Source organism: Pinus tabuliformis, chromosome 8 (genome assembly GCF_031772625.1).
Source record: "Pinus tabuliformis cultivar Carrire ecotype Pingquan chromosome 8, CPIR1, whole genome shotgun sequence".
NCBI classification, from domain to species: Eukaryota; Viridiplantae; Streptophyta; class Pinopsida; order Pinales; family Pinaceae; genus Pinus; species Pinus tabuliformis.
In genome coordinates, this window is record NC_142294.1 from 1,962,989,400 (window position 1) to 1,963,009,254 (window position 19,855).

Here is a 19,855-nt window from a genome sequence, read left to right on the forward strand (position 1 = left end):
GGAAGAAATTATGAGTAACTAGTTGTAACTGATTATTGTTTTACAGAGTAAATTACACTGATGGTTGGTAAGAAAATTATGATTGAACAAGAAATGGTAGAGGAATGATTTGCAACCTCATGTATATTATCAATTGGCAGAGGCAAGAGAGAGTGATGTATGTGCTTTTGTAAATTGTTGCTTTTACATATATTAAATGTACTTACATTAGGACGAAAATTTTGATTGAAAAATAAATGGTCGAGAAAATGAATTCTGCAACTTCATGTGTATACAAATGTATGTCCAGAAGCAGTAATGTATTTTGTTGTTGTTGTTGTAAGGATGAACCCTCTTATCCATACGGCTTTTGGGGGACCTTTTTGGTTTTCATGTCATCTTCTGCACATGGCATAGAGGCATTCGTTAAATTTCGAAGGATTCTATGTTGTGAAGTTTAGTCTTATATACTAATTTGTAAAGGACATTTATGCGCAGACTCTTAGCTTTTTGGTGATTGAACAAGCCTTACCTATATGTGGACAGTCGAGAAAAGTTTGGCATTCAGGGAATGCATACAAAATTTGAGCATTATAGAGAATATTGTGTTTACTTTGTTTGATTTAATGGTTTGAAGCTCGATTAGCAGAGTGTAATTTCATTAAAACAACTTTAATATAAGAAATAGATTACAAAATCAGGCTATAGTAGATTGTGAGCTTTTTTTTCGTCAGATTTGTCTCGTGTAACTTGATCTTATACTTTTTTGAAGATTGAGGTGAGTGAAAACGATATTTTGTAGAGTTTCGTTAAGCTTCAAAATACAACCACATGTTTTTAACTTTTTATTTATAATTGATCTTGTGATGCTTTCTATTTTCCCAATTATCTCTTTATCTGTGGCTTTTCTTGCCCCTTAGTCATGAGAAAATTAGGTGCACACCATTCAGGTTTATTTGTTAGTGACGCATGTAATTTTTGTAATCAAATTATCATATTGACATAAGAACTCAAATCATCAACCTTTAGATATAGGATGATGTTCAGGTCTAATGAGTTGTAATGAAATTATTGTACGGAAGCATAAACTGATTTTCTGGAGATGGCGTTATGGATTCATAACACCATATCCATATCCAGAGCAAAAGTTACAACTAATGTGCAGGATCTGTAATTAAAGTATATTGCTGATATAAAAACTTAAGCTTTACATATAGATATGGCATAAATTTCCAAATTACAGAATGGTCCCTTCTCTTAGTCTAGTTTCAGCTCATATACAAAACATGTTTATCTTCCTTTTTGGTTTCCTTAGTACAATTTGACTGTTTCCACAGTTTATATCTTCAATTCCTTGGGGAAACCCCATTATATTTAAGAGCATGGTATGCCAATTAATTGATGGTTGAAAAATTTGCACGACTAGGGACAATGAGAGTGTTGCAAAGTGGGGCTGACACTAAGAGAGCTCATATACAAAACATGTTTATCTTCCTTTTTGGTTTCCTTAATACAATTTGACTGTTTCGACAATTTATATCTTCAATTCCTTGGGGAAACCCCATTATATTGAAGAGCATGGTATGCCAATTAATTGGTGGTTGAAAAACTTGCATGACTAGGGACAATGAGAGTGTTGCGAAGTGGCGCTGACACTAAGAGACGATGCATAGAAACATTGAAACGGTCGAATTGGTCATGATTTCCTCTGATTTTTGCTAATTTGGCAATCACTTCCCTCATTGTAGGCCTTCTAAGTGGACTATCTTGTGCACACTGGAGTGCTAAATCAACTGTTGCTAAAATTTCATGGTAAAGCTCTGGTGTAGTCTTCAAATAAGGATCAATAACATCCAAAACAAAGTCTTCTGCCGCAGCTTTGCGAATCCAGTCAATTAAGGTCATCCCAGACTCAAAATTAGAGCATGTAGGCCTTTCTCTTGTGATCAACTCCAGCAACATGATCCCAAAACTGTACACATCTGACTTCGAGGATGGTTTCAAACAATAGGCTCTTTCTGTTCACAAGCACAGATGATAATAATTAGTCATAATCTTTTCCATAAGCCCAGGGGAATAAGATAAAAAGAAAGTGCAGAATTTTTAAAATTATATTTTCTTAGATCTCTCCATTTTGCAAATACCGATTGAATTTTAGTAGAAACCAGTGTATCACTATTTTTCTCTTTTTCTTTAATACACTTTTTATTAAATTATTTCATTATTCCATTTTAAAATATTATGTTTACCTTATTGTACATATTTTTCCTCTGCCTTAAAAGTTTATTTAGAATTTAGTTTACATATCTGTTTATTTAGAATTTCGTTTACATATTATGACGAAACTGGCCAGTCGGACTGTAAAAGGAACAAACATACGAGAGTGAGCATAGGGAATGTCAGAGCAACTCCAAAAACACTTCCATCCCTCTATCATTATTATCGGTTAAAACACTTCCATCCTTCTATCATTATAATCGGTTTCACAATAGTACAATCATGTAATTTTAGGACTCTATATATATATTTATTGCTCACTATCTTTATTATATCTGATTCATAATAGTATGCTCATATAATTCTAGGAAAATGTAAATCTTATACAAACATTTCTTAGTCTGAGTGGAAAGGGATGAAAGGAAAGAGATTTTGTATCTTTGAAGCTATTCTACATCACCACAAAATAGGTGACTTGAGTATTATTATCATCCCTGTTTTATTCACACTCTACACAACCAAATTAGTTAAAAATGTTGGCAGTTATTATCTTTTGAATATCAATTTGCACTCATAACCAAACTTTTTGTATTGTACAAGGGTGTACTACACGTCCAGGCTAGTTTGAAAGGGTGACAGTTATGATACTCTGTGATATCAATCATTGGTATTATGGCCATTAATAGGAGGATAACCTAATTTTTGAAAAATTGAAGAAAGTAGTCTTTGCCATAAATGTGATGTGACCCTACCTATAATCAATGCAAAGAGAAACAGGCCTGGCTTACAAAATGTAGGGGCCCACCTATAGTAGGTCCACAAGCCTGCATGAGGTCGTATTAAATTCATTATAGGCTTCTTAATAGTGAGTTAACTTAGTAGGCACTTGGCCACATAGTTAACTAGTATACTAAACAAAGTCATGCAACTCGCACTTGGTGACGACTTGGCAAACTCACCTATAATAGTCAACTTGGTGATTGCCAAAACTCAACAATAATTCTACCATCACAACTCCATAAAATTAAATTTTATATGATGGCATAAGCTACTATATAAACATTAAGCCCTGTGGCTTAGTTCAAGGGGTTTGACTTGCTATGCTGAAGTTGTATTGGCCAAGATCACAAAGTGAAATCCCCTTGGGCCCATTATATTGTACATTGGCGGCATTCTTAGTACAATTCATGGGATTTGAGAAAACCCATGGGGAATTTCTCAAAAGAAACCTTCCACACTAAAGAATTTTCATTTTCATAATAGACATAAACATCGAATAATAAACTTATACCCATATCTTTCATTATATCATATATGACAGTCTTACTAAAAGAAATTAGATAAAACATATCATTCAAGAATAAACTAAATGAAGACCTAACATCATTCATGTTGAAATATGTAACTAGGTTCGGTCTTCATAATGACATTTTATTATGATTTTATGTATTTAATGAAAAGAGATAAATTTATTATTGCTATTCTTGAGGCATGAGTTTCATGCTCAAGGGAAATTTATTTTTAGTCAAGCTCCCATTGAGAGCTTCTAGGACTTGTCAATGAGTCTACAAGTCAAGAGAGTCATTGTCATATATGACAAACCCACTTGGGCATGTCACATATTCTAAAGAAGCATTTATTTGAGTCAAAAGACCCTCCAAGACCTTGTCATGGTGCAAAGGTCAAGTCGACCTACTCAATTGGACAAGTCGGCCTAAAGGGTGCAATTCGACCTTGCAAGAGAGCTATATATAAGGGAGACTTCGACCTCACTTGGATCACTCACTCACCTTTCTCAAGTTCGATCAAGTAAGAGAAAGAAGTGGGAAGAAAGGAAGGACGAAGAGAAGGAAAGAAAGCGAGATTTCTGGATTTGTTTTGGGCTATTACTCTCCACACGTGCGAAGGAATTAGGGCACCTATTGCAGCAGTAAGGGCGAGTTGTAGAAGTCGAGTTAGGGCATCAAGAAGTACACCTTGCAAGCCAAGTTCTCTAGGAGAGAGAATCAACTCAAGTGAAGAGGAAAGAAGTAAGAGACTATCATAATCTCTACACGTGCCAAGGCTAGGGGTTATGTATAAGAATTTGCTGGCAAGTCAAAGTCGTAGAAGAATTTGTTGGACAGGTCAAAGTTGCAGAAAAATCTGTTGGGAGGTCGGAGTTGCAGAAGAATCTACTGGGGATCGAAATTGCAGAAGTTGTTGGAAAGCAAGAAAGATTTGACTTGGTCTTGGAGAGTCTTGATCAAGGGTCATAGGTCTTGGAATTCATCGATTGAAGATCTATAAGAAGAGAGGAATTCTTGTGGGTTTTCCTTTCAGTTGGAGAGGTTTTGGCCCTGGCTGATCGCCTATATCTTGTGTCCTTTTGTCTTATTGTTCTTTATGGTTTGGTAGCTGTGTGATGAAGAGCACTAATAATAAACAAGTGAAAGAAGAAGCCAATCAAGTTAAGTAAAAATATATCACAAACAATTATCAAAGAAAGTGAAATCACCTAATCTAGCTGCCCCCAGATTTCTCAACATGGTATCGGAGATAAGGTGACAAGACAAGGAAAGACAACTTAAATAAGGACACTCAAGGGCCGAAGCACAAGAACATCATCAAGAGCATCAATCATCAAGAAGAACCATTCATCTCCACGATCATCACATCTCAAAAATCATCATATCTCAAAGAAAGAAGACCTCGAAAGCGTAACTCATCTAAAGAAGGGTGATTCACTTGAAGGATTCTTGAGAAGCTCACATCATCATCACAAAGAAAAAATCTACATGACCCTACCTTCACTTAAAGAATGACTACTCATTGTAGCATCTTGAAGTCGTTACATCCAAGGGAAGCAAGAAGAGGCGTTGTCATCATCATCAAGGAATCAAGGTGATCTCCCTCTCTTTGAAGGATCACTTTTGAAGGAAGACATATTCATCAATAAGACATCTTATATTATCAACATCATCATCAAAATCAAGAAGGTAACAAGTTGAATATATTGTCATCAAGAAGCATCTTCACTTGACAAGTAAGTACCTTTGTATTTATGACTGAATCTGCCATCAAAATGACTTCATTTTGGCAACAAAATGGTTGGGTCATCAAAATTTCTTGCATGGAAGAAGAGGACATATTTGATCCTCATAGAAAATGAAGTCGTTGAACATGTTAAGGGCTCAATCACTAAACATCCAAAAGAAGAAGCTCAAGCCCTAGCCAAACATATGTAAGGAGAAATTAGGGCTCAATGGATCCTTATAGAATCCATCAAGGATCCCCTCATACCATATGTTGCAATATTGGAGACATCAAAAGAAATATATGAGAAGCGAGTAGAATTGTTCTCCATAAGCACTGCTCGAGAAGTGATATCTTTGAGAAACAAGCTATACAAAATGAATATCTCAAAGGAAGATGGAATAACCTCATACTTTATGAGGGTATCATAAATAAGAGACCAACTACAAGAGTCGGGAGAAGTAATGTATAAAGAAATGACCACCATAGTGCTCAATGCACTACCAGAGAAATGGGGCAACTTTACATCAAGCATCTATGGAAAGAAGAAAGCTACCCCATTCAATGAACTTTGGTCATTGTGTAAGATTGAAGAAACCAAGTTGAAGGCAAAAAGCGATGTAGGATCAAACGAGCAAGTTCAAACATTTGCTACCATGCTAGGAGAAAAGGAAAGTTTGGAAGGTTTGTTCCTTAGAAAAAGAACAAGAAAGATATGTTGAAGATTTGATGCTATGACTATCATGAATATGGGCACTACAAGAGAAATTGTACTAAACTTAAGAGGGACAGCAACAAAACAGGAAGGGAAGAAGTCCATATAACCAAAGAAGTGGAAGAACCTGAGAAGAAGAAATCAAAGGAGGAAGTAAAAGATCTCAAATATGACTGAGATAATCTCCTTCACTAAGCTCTTTCTAGTTTTTGTAAATAATAGCTATCATGGCAAGAGGCATTGTAGGTATGAGGATGCATCATAGTAGAAGCATACCATTGAAGCAAGAGCTTATGACATCATTAGAGAAGCTTAAAAGTATAAGCTTGAAGTAGAAGTCTACATGGATGTAGCAATCATCAATGAAAATAATTTCATAAAAACTTTAAATTTTATTATAATTATTATATATAATGAGATATTTATTAATTTAAAATAGTAGTTTATTTTTTTTTAATTAATTGTGCTTAAAATTTGATAATTATAAAAATAAATATCTAAATAATCTATAATTCACAAAATTTTAATACCTTAAAAGTTTTTCTGATCACTAAATCTATTTATGCAATTAAATTTCTTAAAAATTATATAATTTTCAGAATGCTAAAAGAGAAAACAAATAGATAGTAATATCTCAGATACACATTGGTTGGAATATGAAAAGCTTCTCTATGAGAGAAAACAAGAGAAAAGTAGCTCCCCCATAATCAACTCTACAACTGTGCTATTTTCAGTGGAGGTGTCAAGCGTGGTATACAAAAATTGGCGAGTGGTAAAGCCCAAATGAGGTGTTGAGATCTTGGCACAATCATCAAAAGGATATTCAACAACATCACACAAGGCAATTTTCCAGTTGAATGGACACCGAGTGTCACCATCCCTCTTTACAAAAGTGGAGACATCAATAATCCCTCTAATTATCACACTATTATGGTCAATCCTCTTCTTGGAAAATTGTTTGGGAGCATGATGGAGCATAGAATCAGTAGTTGGGTAGAAAAAGAGGGTAAAAGAGGAAAAGGCAGATTGGTTTTAGACCAAGGCACTCTACAATTGATCATTGCATCACTCTTAGGCACTTCATCAAAAAATTATGGGACATTCAGGGTGGGGAAGCCCTTTGTTGATTTCAAAAAGGCTTTTAACATTGTTCCTAGGGATAAGATTTGGAGAAGAATGGAAGAGCTTGGAATCCCAAATGAATATAGAGCTGCGGTCCATAAACTGTATGAGGAAGTTAGTGCTAAAATTAGAATTAAAGAGGGCTTTTCAGAATCCTTTGGTAGTGACATTCGGGTCAAGCAGGGGTGCCCCCTTTTCCCCACTCTATTTGGTTTATATATTGATAAGTTAGAAGAATGGCTAAACAACACCAACAGAGAGGGTATTCAACTAGCAGGTTATGTGGCGAAACTACTTTTTTATGCTGACGATTTTATCTTAATTGCAAAATTTGCCCATGGTTTTGTTGAAATTTGGTACCAGAGGACAGGTGGTTCCCTTAGGCTTTGATCTTTGGCCTAGGGAAAAGTGTCCAAAAGAATTTAATTTTTCTCCTAAAGTGACTTTATAATTTTATAAAATTAAATCTAATTTAAGAGTGACTTTAAGTGATAAAGTTACTAAGTCTAATTTTAAAGTAACTTTTATAAAGTAAATGAAAAATTAGAAAGGAAAAGTGACTTTGGAAATAAATGACTAAGTGGGTCTTTATTAAAGTGGGGTGAATTAAAAAAAATAGAAAGTGAGATTTAAATGAGCATTTAATCTCAGCCATTGATCTAAATCTATTTCAGCCATTGGATTTAGAGATCACCCAAAAGTCATTTGGATCACCCAAAAGTCACTTGGAGTTATATTAAAGGAGGAAAATGAGGAAAATGTCATTCATTCTTTCATGAGCAGATTGGGAGAAGGAGAGCAAGAGAGCAAGAGAGATTTTTGAGCAGGGAGGAGAAGGAGACAGCAGCTTGGCACACATTCCAAGGCAGCAGTTGAGCAAATTTGTACAACTGATTCAGCACATAGTGAAAGGCAGATTTTTGCACAAAATCGAGGAGCAGTTCGCTGATTTTTCTGCACACAAAACGGAGGCCGTACAACATTTATTGCTGTCCTGTTTGCTGTAATTTCCAGATTGCTGTGAGGCACGGGAAATGAGATAAGTTGTAAATTTGTTTGCTGATTTTTTGCTGAATAATTCTCACTGTAAAAAGACAATTTTCAGAAATAAAGAAGAGCTCTCAAACTGGTTTTCCCCAAGAGTTGTAGGGGGTTTTTCCAGGGTCAAGTTGACCAAAAATATCAGTGTTTTAATGGCTGTTTTTGATTGCTGATTTTTAATTCTGCAATTTCCAGCATTCTGAAAAATTTCCAGAATTTGTGTTTTCAGCAATATTTATTTTTTTCAGTTTGTTAAATGTATGGTTATGGGAATGGGCATTTAACTACATGGGAGAAATAAGGAAAAACTGAAAACCGGGGTGGGAAAACAGAAATTTTTACATGGTATCGGAGCTTGAGTGCTGAAGGGCAGTTTGGGACAGCAAAAAGAAAAATTACAGTTGCTGATTTTTCACTCAGAAAATTTCAGCAAGCTGATTTTTTCATAAACAGCAGTTTTATCTTTACTACAGCAGTGCTATTTTTCAGTTTTAGGACAGCAGGATGTCATTGGGATTGAGGGTGGAGGATAGGTTGGATGGGCATACAAATTACAGTGTTTGGAAGGAGAGAATGCAGAGTATCTTTGAGGAGGCAGAAGTCTGGGATATCATGGTGCATACCGCACAGAACCCTGTTGTTGTGCCCACTGATGTTACTCAGTTGGCTGAGTATAAAAAGAAGAACAATAAGGGTAAGAGGCTGATTCTAGACGGAATCAAAGACCATTGCATTCCTCATGTGAGAGGAAAGAGCAATGCCCATGAGATGTGGACAGCATTGTCCAATCTCTATCAGAGTACCAATGAGAACCGGAAGATGGTCCTGAAGGAGAAGCTGAAGAACATTAAGATGAGGAATGATAGTGCAGCTGGATATCTCACAAAGATTACCAATGTGAGAGATGAGTTGGCAGCGATTGGAGAGGCCATTCCACCCACTGAGTTGGTGCGGATTGCAGTGAATGGCCTCCCCCGTTCATGGTTGAACTTTGCTGATGGGGTTTGTGCACGTGAGACCCTTCCCACATGGGAGAGGTTTTGGGATGATTGCATTCAGACAGAGATCAGGAAAGGTCAGCTTGGGGCAGCCAAGCCAGTTGAGCAGGATGAGGATGTAGCACTGGTGGCAGGAGGCAAGAAAGGCAAAGGGAAGAAGCAGGCTTCCACAAGCAGTGGTGGGGGCAAAGGCAAAGGTAAAGGTAAACAGGGGAACACACAAAAGGACTATTCCAAGGTGAAGTGTTGGAATTGTCAAAAGATGGGACACTATGCAGTTGTGTGTCCGGAGAAGAAGAAGAAGGGGAAGAACCAGGACGTGGCAGCTTCAGCAGAGATTGAGGACTTTGCTGGTCGTTTTGACCGAGAGTTTGCGTTCACTACGTGTGAGTCCTCTAGTGCAGGATCACCTGCTACACAGGTTCAGAGGGAGCATGCTTTTCCCTCGATTAGCGGAGCATCTTCAGGTATCTGGTATGTGGACAGTGGGGCTTCACGTCATATGACAGGAGTCCGTGAGTACTTCTCAGAGCTTTCAGAGAGTGGCACTGATATTGAGGTAGTACTCGGTGATGACAGAGTTGTTAGAGCAGTTGGGGTGGGGACAATGACATTTCAGAGGGAGTCCAAACCTCCCTTGAAGGTGTCAGAGGTTCTTTATGTGCCAGGGATGAGGAAGAACCTCATATCCGTCTCAGCTTTGGAGGACAGAGGATATGAGGTACTGTTCAGGGGAGGACAGGTGTTGATGTATCCCAGGGGCACTCCAGCTGATTCAGCTAGAGTGATAGGTGTACGCCATGCAAAGGTGTACAAGTTTGCATTCCAACCCCTTTTGGCATTGAACAGTAGTACCGACAGCAGAGCTAGCAGTTCTGAGCTGTGTGAGATTTGGCACCGCAGGATGGGACATATGTATCATGGAGCCTTGAGGACATTGCGGGAGATCACTACAGGTGTGCCAGATTTTAGTACTGATCACTTTGATACTTGCAGAGGTTGTGCGATGGGCAAGTTTGCCAAATCCCTTTTCCCAGCAGTGACAGCAGAGCGACGGGGATACTTGATTTGATTCATTCCGATGTGAGCGGTCGGATGTCTCATGTTTCCTTGAGTGGATATGAGTACTATGTTTTATTCATTGATGATCACTCCAGGAGGACCTGGATTTATTTTTTGAAGACCAAGAGTGAGGTCTTCAAGCGGTTTCAGGAGTTTAGAGCTCTTGTGGAGACTCAGACAGGTCGAAAGATCAAGTCCTTGAGGTCGGACAATGGAGGAGAGTACACCCTTGGAGAGTTTGTTGACTATTGTGCGGAGGCAGGCATTAGGAGGGAGTTCACTGTTCCTTACAACCCCCAGCAGAACGGGGTTGCAGAGAGGAAGAACAGATCCATCATAGGGGCTGCCAAAGCCATGTTACATGATCAGGGGTTGCCATTGTTCTTGTGGGCAGAGGCCTGCAACACAGCTGTTTACTTGCAGAACAGGAGTCCGCATCGTGCCTTGGGGCACATGACTCCGGAGGAGGCTTTCTCTGGGAAGAAGCCTGATATTGGTCATCTTCATATCTTTGGATGCATTACATACTCCTATATACCCAAGGAGAAGAGGACCAAACTAGAGCCCACCGCAGAGAAGGGTATCTTTGTGGGCTACAGTGAGACCTCAAAGGCCTTTCGGATTTACATCCCTGCACAGAGGAGAGTTGTTGTTAGACGGGATGTGAAGTTCGAGGAGGACAGGGCCTTTAGGAGGTCACGGGAGTTAGAGTATCTGGATCAGCCAGACCCTCAGCAGCAGTTGAGTCAGTCGCAGGGATCCAGTGGGCAAGGATCAGAAGGATCAGGAGGTACATCTATGAGGATGTCAGGTCTGTCAGTGAGCAGTGGCTCATCGAGCCAGAGGGGTGGTGCTCCGGGCAGCATGCAGAGCAGTTCACAGAGCAGTTCACTAGGGAGTCCACTGATGGACAGTTCACACGGTACCTCAGCTTCTACAGGTTCAGGTGCAGGCAGGAGGATAGCAGACAGACAGTCAGGAGTTCAGGCTACTGATGATGATGAGGAGGAGTTTCATTCTCCGGTGGGAGAAGTGCGCTCAGGGAAGAGGAAGCCCAAGTGGCTTCAGGACACTTTGAGAGATGCCACATCTGTTGCTGAGCCGAAGAGGCCGGTCAGAGAGAGTAGACCACCTGAGAGGTTTTGTAGCTATATGGCGATGGTTACCAGCATCCTTGACTCTGAGCCTTCTAGCTATGAGGAGGCAGCTAGCCAGCAGGTCTGGAGAGAGGCCATGCAGGAGGAGTATTCTTCTATCATGAAGAATGATGTTTGGGAGGTGGTGCCGAGGCCTGAGGGCAAATCCGTGGTTACTTCCAGATGGCTTTACAAGGTAAAGCATGCTGCAGATGGCAGCATTGAGAAATTCAAAGCGAGGTTTGTGGCTAGAGGGTTCTCCCAGGTAGAGGGAGTTGATTATGAGGAGACCTTCGCTCCCGTGGCTCGATATACTTCGATCCGCTCCATTATATCGATAGCAGCAGAGATGGGTTGGAAGATCCACCAGATGGATGTGAAGACCGCATTTCTCAATGGCTTCATACAGGAGGAGGTGTACATTGAGCAGCCACAGGGCTTTGAGGTGCATGGGAAGGAGTCCCATGTGTGCAGACTGAAGAAGGCCCTTTATGGCCTGAAGCAAGCTCCCAGAGCTTGGTACTCCAGGATAGATGCATACTTGCAGGGGATGGGTTTCACAAAGAGTGAGGCAGATCCGAACCTTTACTTTATTATGATTGGTGAGGAGCCTCTCATTCTGGTGCTGTATGTGGATGACTTGATCATTACAGGTGCAGAGAGACTCATAGAGCACTGCAAGAGAGATCTTGCGGCGGAGTTTGAGATGAAGGACATCGGCTTGATGCATTACTTTTTGGGCTTGGAGGTGTGGCAGGAGGAGGGGCATTTCTTCCTGGGGCAGGGGAAGTATATTGTGGACATCCTTAGCAGATTCCACATGGAGGATTGTAGACCCATGTCGACACCGATGATCACCAACTGGAAGAAGCTTCATGCTTCGGATTCCGAGTTGGTGGATCCCACATTGTACAGGCAGCTGATTGGTTCCTTGATGTATTTGGTCAACACTAGACCAGATATCTGTTTTGCAGTCAACACGATGAGTCAGTTTATGTGTGAGCCTAGGAAGGTTCACTGGGTGGCTGCAAAACACATTTTGCGGTACTTGCAGGGGACAGTGGATTATGGTCTGGACTACAGGCAGGGAGATGGAGTAAGATTCGCAGGATACACTAATTCTGATTGGGCAGGTTGTGCTTCTGATAGGAAGAGCACTTCAGGGTGCTGTTTTGGGTTGGGTTCAGCAGTAGTGTCATGGTTCAGCCGGAAGCAGCAGTCAGTAGCACTGAGTTCAGCGGAAGCAGAGTATATGGCAGCCAGTCTAGCTAGTTGTGAGGCTATCTGGCTTCGCAAGATGTTGTTTGGCTTATTTGGTCAGCCGTTGAGACCTTCAGTGATTTACTGTGATAATCAGAGTTGCATTAAACTCACGGAGAATCCAGTATTTCATGACAGGTCAAAGCATATCGGGATCAGATATCATTTCATCAGAGACTATGTTCAGAAGGGAGTTGTGAAGCTTGAGTATATTTCCACTGATGAGCAGATTGCAGATATCCTTACCAAAGCCTTACCACGGGGCAAGCATGTCTACTTCAGGGACAAGATGGGTGTGGTGACGAACACCTTCCTCGGTAAGAGGGAGTGTTGAAATTTGGTACCGGAGGACAGGTGGTTCCCTTAGGCTTTGATCTTTGGCCTAGGGAAAAGTGTCCAAAAGAATTTAATTTTTCTTCTAAAGTGATTTTATAATTTTATAAAGTTAAATCTAATTTAAGAGTGACTTTAAGTGATAAAGTTACTAAGTCTAATTTTAAAGTAACTTTTATAAAGTAAATGAAAAATTAGAAAGGAAAAGTGACTTTGGAAATAAATGACTAAGTGGGTCTTTATTAAAGTGGGGTGAATTAAAAAAAATAGAAAGTGAGATTTAAATGAGCATTTAATCTCAGCCATTGATCTAAATCTATTTCAGCCATTGGATTTAGAGATCACCCAAAAGTCACTTGGATCACCCAAAAGTCACTTGGAGTTATATTAAAGGAGGAAAATGAGGAAAAGGTCATTCATTCTTTCATGAGCAGATTGGGAGAAGGAGAGCAAGAGAGCAAGAGAGATTTCTGAGCAGGGAGGAGAAGGAGACAGCAGCTTGGCACACATTCCAAGGCAGCAGTTGAGCAGATTTGTACAACTGATTCAGCACATAGTGAAAGGCAGATTTTTGCACAAAATCGAGGAGCAGTTTGCTAATTTTTCTGCACACAAAACGGAGGCCGTACAACATTTATTGCTGTCCTGTTTGCTGTAATTTCCAGATTGCTGTGAGGCACGGGAAAGGAGATAAGTTGTAAATTTGTTTGCTGATTTTTTGCTGAATAATTCTCACTGTAAAAATGCAATTTTCAGAAATAAAGAAGAGCTCTCAAACTGGTTTTCCCCAAGAGTTGTAGGGGGTTTTTCCAGGGTCAAATTGACCAAAAATATCAGTGTTTTAATGTGTTTTAATGGCTGTTTTGATTGCTGATTTTTAATTCTGCAATTTCCAGCATTCTGAAAAAATTTCCAGAATTTGTGTTTTCAGCAATATTTATTTTTTTTAGTTTGTTAAATGTATGGTTATGGGAATGGGCATTTAACTACATGGGAGAAATAAGGAGAAACTGAAAACCGGGGTGGGAAAACATAAATTTTTACAGGTTTGAGAGAGCATTTGAAGGCCTTAGAGCTCTTCTGTCAGGAGGTTGGGATGCAAGTAAACACTAGCAAAACCAAAGTCATGATCTTCTCTTTGAAACAAGAAAACAACAGGTTAGCTTCATATTTGAGGAAAAACCCCTGGAGATAGTGGAAGAGTACAAGTACCTAGGAATTGTTTTTCACAATAGGCTCAGTTGGGAGACATGCATAACTAAAAGGATCCAAGGGGGTTGGAGAGCTTCTTACCTTCTTCAGAACAGATGCAGGAAAACAAAATTATGGGACTGGAGAACCAAGAAAACTCTTTTTGGAGTGTTGGTTACCTCAGTTGTCCTCTATGGATGTGAAGTTTGGGGGAGCAACATGTCAAATCACAAGTGGAGACAACTAGAAAGAATTCAAAAGCACTTAATCATTAGTAACCTCAAAGTCAAGTCAACGGTCCCATATGAGATCCTACTAGCTGAGGTTGGAATGTTCCTGATGGAGGCTTCAACAATCATTCGTTTGTTAAGTTATCTAAAAAAGGTGGAAAGCATGGAGGCACATCGTTGGCCCAAGATGATTGCCGCAAAGGAGCTAAAGCGTAGGAAGAAAACTTGGAGGAAGCAAAATGACAAATGGATGAGCAAATGGGGAATTAATTGGCTAGATTGTCCTAATTCTAAAGAGGAGATAAAAAATTGGGTGCTTGAAAAATTTAGGACTGCCATGTGGGAAAAACAGGTTGGCGGGAAAAAAACACTATATGTCAAAAATTTCAACCCATCACAATTGCATGAAGAAAAGACTTATTTGAGTGCCACAATCAAGGGAAAGGCTAAAATTTTAATAGTGCAGCTGAGGACCGGATCTCACCATCTTAGGTGCAAAATAGGTAGATGGATAACCCCCAGGGAAGAGTGGGAAGAAAGAATTTGTATATTTTGCAGGACAGCAGTGGTTGAAACCGAGTGGCACTTCATCATGGAATGTCTAGCTTATGAGGACATTCGTAATCAGTTTGAAAGTGGTCTAAAGGTGGACAATTTGAGCACGCTGTTTGAGGAAGCAAGGCTTCACAAAACTACGAATTTCTTGATCAAAATTCAGGCTGTTCTAGAGTGAAACTTGAGAGTATGATGTCTTGTTTCGTATGGAGTTTGGGTCCCTTAGACTGTTGAGTCTCATGGATGTCATTAAAGTATTTCTAATTTAATCTAATCTAAATTCATTCATGTGTACATCCAAAATTATATTTGAACTTCTAAATAAAAATTACTTTTAAATAATTAATTAATATGTATGTACACAGAGACACACGAAACTGTATTTTGAAAACAAAGGAGACTATAAAATAAATCAATCAAACCAATCCCTACACAATCTTTCAAATCACCTGGACACAAAAATATAAATTTATGCATCACAAGCATTCAAAGTTAAAGGCCCTGATGGCTTACCAGGTGCCGTGTAGCCAATAGTCCACGCAGGTCCGCACGAGCTCTGTGTCATATGAAGATTAGATGCCTTTGCTACTCCGAAATCTGCTATGCGGGGTACAAAATCTTCATCCAAAAGCACATTGCTTGGCTTCAAATCACAGTGTACGACACTAGTTCTCGACTCATGATGCAAATAGGTCAGTCCTTGGGCCACTCCCATGGCTATGTTCAACCTCTGTTTCCATTCCAAGGGAAGCTGAGCTTCCCCATGCAGCAAATTTTCTAAGCTACCATTTGGCATGAACTCCAAGATCAAGGCCATTTCCTCTGAATCAGTAAAATAGCCAAGAATTTTCAGCAGGTTTCTGTGGCGCAGCCTCCCTAGTATTTTCAATTCTGCAAAAAATTTCTTCTTTGGAAGATTTTCCCCATCTATTTTCATCCATTTTACTGCAACAACTCGTCCATTAGGAAGAATTCCCTTGTAAACACTGCTAAAACCACCTCTGCCAATCAGGTTTTCTTCCCCGAAATTTGCTGTTGCGGCCAGCAGTTCATTTCTGCTCATCCTCAAGTGAGGTTCATTGATTGCTAGCAACACAGGTGCTTTCACACTGGAGCTAAAAATTCTAGCTTTTGGGCACCATTTGAATATTATTAGCAGGATAATAATGGTTACAACTGTTATAGATATCCCCATAACAAGTAGAATTACTGCAGCACTGCCGTTTATTGACATAGGTCCATAGTTTTTATCATGATGGGATCCATTCGGATCTCCACCAGGGTCATTTGTTTTCATTATAATGTGACTTGTGGGAGGTAATCAATCACAAGGGTAAAATTAGGCCTGTTATCTAGAAATCTGAGAAGTGAAGTTGGATCAATATAAATGATTGCAGACTTGATTGTTATGTAATGAGTGTGGTCATACTGGGAGGTTAGAAGCTGAGAGATATCTATCCTAGTGACATGAATGTAGTAGTCATAATTAACATGGAATGAAATTCTCAGCGAGGGATATGCTATAGGTGATCTAGTAAGTTTGTATATTAAGAAGGATGATCAAGGTCTGAAAGCTCAGAACTCCCCAGGATAATGGAAGGTGGCTGAACTCCCCATTATTTTAGTACCAAAGAGTAGATTTGCTATTTTATGGTTTTATAAGAGACTAAGGATATGATCTGCGGCATTTACTGCAAAAGATTAAAATTCTGCAACATATATTCAGTAACACACACTTGTATACTAGTTGGAAAGAAAAGACGGAAACCTTTCACAGTTTTTGATGATTTGAAGTAGAAGTGCTCAGGGATCAAATGCAACTTAAAGCTTATGAAGCATTCATGTCACAACTGTGGTTTGGAATGCCTGCACTCACCACATGCTAAGGCATGTTCAAGACACATGAATGATAATTAGTAATTAGCATTGGAAAGAGTCAAGAAAACAGAGTAGAACAGAGTAGCTCCTAAAATACTAGCAGTGTGAACTTTCTGTTCCACGTGGGAATATAGCACGTGGGGATGGCATACGACCTGCAACAAAGAGGGCAAGCACAAGCTAGAAGATCTGTCTCAGAATGATCAAATGATGTTAGTACATAGGCTTTTTGATTTGAAATGATGAAACTAAGGGCTCAAACATAACTCCACGCTCCAAAATGAGGGAGGGCACTAACACATCTTTCCAGGGCCTTGCACCCTAAAACCAGCTTCTGAATTAGCAAATCTTTAAGCTGATATTATGCCTTTACAACCAAATTGTGTCTCAGAAACCCAAATGTTGTGATCACTCCATATTTTATGGCAGTAAGAATGTCAAATGAGATTTAACTGCTTACCATTACAAGCATATCGCAATATTTCCAATCACCATTAGAGGCTCTGTGCTGTTGGCTTCTTTGCTCCATATGACAATGGTCCTAGAACAACAAATATATGGCGCTTAGTGTCAGAAAATACTCATTGAATAGATACAATTTCTTGCAGTAGTCTACATTCTAAGTTGATTATCCGTGTACAACTGGACCAAAAGGTCATGAAGTTTGACAGACAGAAAGATCAGACCGTGATCAATACGAAACATCAGAAATACTAAACCTAAAGCCTCATGAAAGACTTTGAAAATAAGAGAAAATAGAAGTGAGTCAACATATATACATTGTATATACGCTCCAGAGAAAGTGCAGTACAGCTACATTCTGTCATGGCTCAATACAAAATCGCAGGTATCCATTGAAGTGAAGTAAATCGCAATTATCGGGTCAACACAAATATAATACAAAACAGACCGAGTGGATCAATACCAATGGTATATATCCATTGAATACCAAGCCAGAACTTTACAAACAAATGTCGTGCATAGGCAAGAAGAAGATTCGCAGAAAGATAAACTGGCACCTAATGTTTGGACCGATTGTAAGTTTCATTGGAAGTCAAGATAACTGTAATTTCGTAGAAAATTCAGATGTTCCATCACTCTCTTAGAGCTATAAAATAAATGAAAAAGATGCGCACTGAATGTTGAAAGATAACATTCTTAAGTCAAGTCAATGGATTTTGTGATTCCTAGTCAGGCTATGGTTACTGGTCTTGCTTTGAATAATTCTCTTCGTCTGGGGAATGTGATTTCATGGAATTTCATGTTAAACTGTGATTTTCGTAGAAAATTCAGATGTTCCATCACAATCTTGAATTAAACTGAATGAAAGTAATGCCACGGAACGTTGAAAAATAACGCGCTGAGTCAAAGCATTGGATTTTGTGACCCATTCCGCTGTGGTGGCTTGTCTTGGTTTCTCCGTGTTACAATTCACAGTTTGATTTCAATAGATTTTGGGCATATTTCATTGAAAAAGCATGCTAATAAAAGCTTAGAAACAGGTAAACAACTTCTAACCTACCAAATAATAGTCATTAATAAATGATTATTTTTCTGAATTAAATTTTTGGTAAGAATGACGTGAAAAGATATAATTGTATGTGATTTACTGAATAATTTGACCTTTCTCAATAACAGAGATGCTTTAACAAAGGGAACTCAATCTACTGAGCTAAAACTGGAGACTATCTCATATATATATATATATATATGAATTTAAACTTTTAAAATATTTAAATCATATATACACACTTATACTTAAAGCTCATCAAAATTCACTAGTTTTCAATAAGTATAACATTTATATAAACATGAAGTATTTGAATTCATTCATGGTAGCAGTGATGATGATGATTGAATTCATTCGTGGTAGCAGTGATGATGATGATCTCAGTAGTCGCAGAGTAAGGGATTGATGTCTTGGTCTTGGAGAGGCATAATGTGTCAAGGGTCACGGTCTTGGTATTCGTCAATTGGAATCTCTATAAAAGATTTTTGTGTGAGTTTTCCTCTCCAAGAGGGAGAGGTTTTGGCCCTGGCAGAAAGCCAAATACTTTGTGTTCTTGTCTCTTTTGTTTTGATAGCAGTTTGATGAAGTAAACACACACTAATAATGTAAAGAAGATCAAGCCAAGATAAATAGTAAAAACACTTCACAAATTGTTATCATGAATAAGAAGAATCAATGTAATTCTGAATGCCCTAGATTCTTCAACACATAGTGCATAAGGAACAACCTCTCCAACAACGACATATAATTGCAATGAAAACCTTTCCAACATGTTGCAAAACACCAAGGTTGGCCACAAAAATGCATTGTGTCCCTTTCACCACTGAGAAACATAACAATTGAGGTTGCAAAGAGATGAAAATATGCAAAATCTTCAACACTTTAATAACAACCATTTGACATAGAAAACTTTTACCCTACCAAAATTTCAAATATACCTGGCACCCATAGAAAGCAATATATGGTGCAAGTAAAAATATTAGATTGAGCCCCAAGGGTTAGCTCAACTGATTGAGTCCCCGTTGTTAAGTACCTTGCCATCCGGAGGTCACGGGGTCAATTCTCCTCGACGCCTTTGGGGTTAGGCCCTGCTAGTCTGGCCGACGGGCTTTAAAAGATTCCCTTTGGGGTTGATCTGCCTAGATTTTTCCAAGGGAAAAAAAATATTAGATTTGAGTTGAGGATTCATAAATATATAATTAATTATAAAGTTTTACAAAAGAGTGTAATGATGGACAATTTTATAGTCCCTTATGGATAATAGAGAGAGGTGGTATATGTTGCTTTAAGGTTTATTGGTTTTTAAAGTTCTAAGGCCTCTTGGTTAGTTCAATTGATGGCCATCCCGTTGGACTAATTCCCCTCATTTAGGTGCTTGTTCTTTGCTCTAGGTCATCTCTAATGTTTAAGAAAGTCTTGAATTAGATCACTAGAGATGACATTTATAGACAATGAATTCAAGTCACTTGGAGTGCACCTTTTGAGGGTCTTGGCCTTAAGATGACCTTTTATTCTGAGAATTTTCTATATCTAAGAGATGATCTCATTATGATATTTACTTATACACATAAAGGCTAGATGCATGCTCCCAAGGTCCCTTGGGTCAATTTTAA

The 19,855-nt window shown here is 38.9% G+C and overlaps 1 protein-coding gene across 1 annotated transcript; it reads right to left on the reverse strand.

Moving 5' to 3' along the window:
* Positions 1-1,433: 1,433 nt before the first annotated feature.
* On the reverse strand, positions 1,434-17,982 carry LOC149244317 (leucine-rich repeat receptor-like serine/threonine-protein kinase BAM1). The gene is made up of 3 exons (XM_089367967.1): positions 17,512-17,982; positions 15,368-17,273; positions 1,434-1,997 (listed from the first exon to the last, which is right to left on the reverse strand). The coding sequence occupies exons 2-3, from the start codon at positions 16,149-16,151 to the stop codon at positions 1,570-1,572; spliced, it is 1,212 nt and encodes a 403-aa protein (XP_089224093.1). The 5' UTR covers positions 16,152-17,273; positions 17,512-17,982; the 3' UTR covers positions 1,434-1,569.
* Positions 17,983-19,855: the final 1,873 nt, after the last annotated feature.

Bases quoted from the DNA above. Each gene is read 5' to 3' on its own strand.
- LOC149244317 (XM_089367967.1), bottom strand. From the start codon at position 16,151: ATGAAAACAAATGACCCTGGTGGAGATCCGAATGGATCCCATCATGAT. The intron at 1,998-15,367 runs GTAAGCCATCAG...GCTTGTGAACAG, and splicing joins TATTGGCTACACGGCACCTG to AAAGAGCCTATTGTTTGAAA.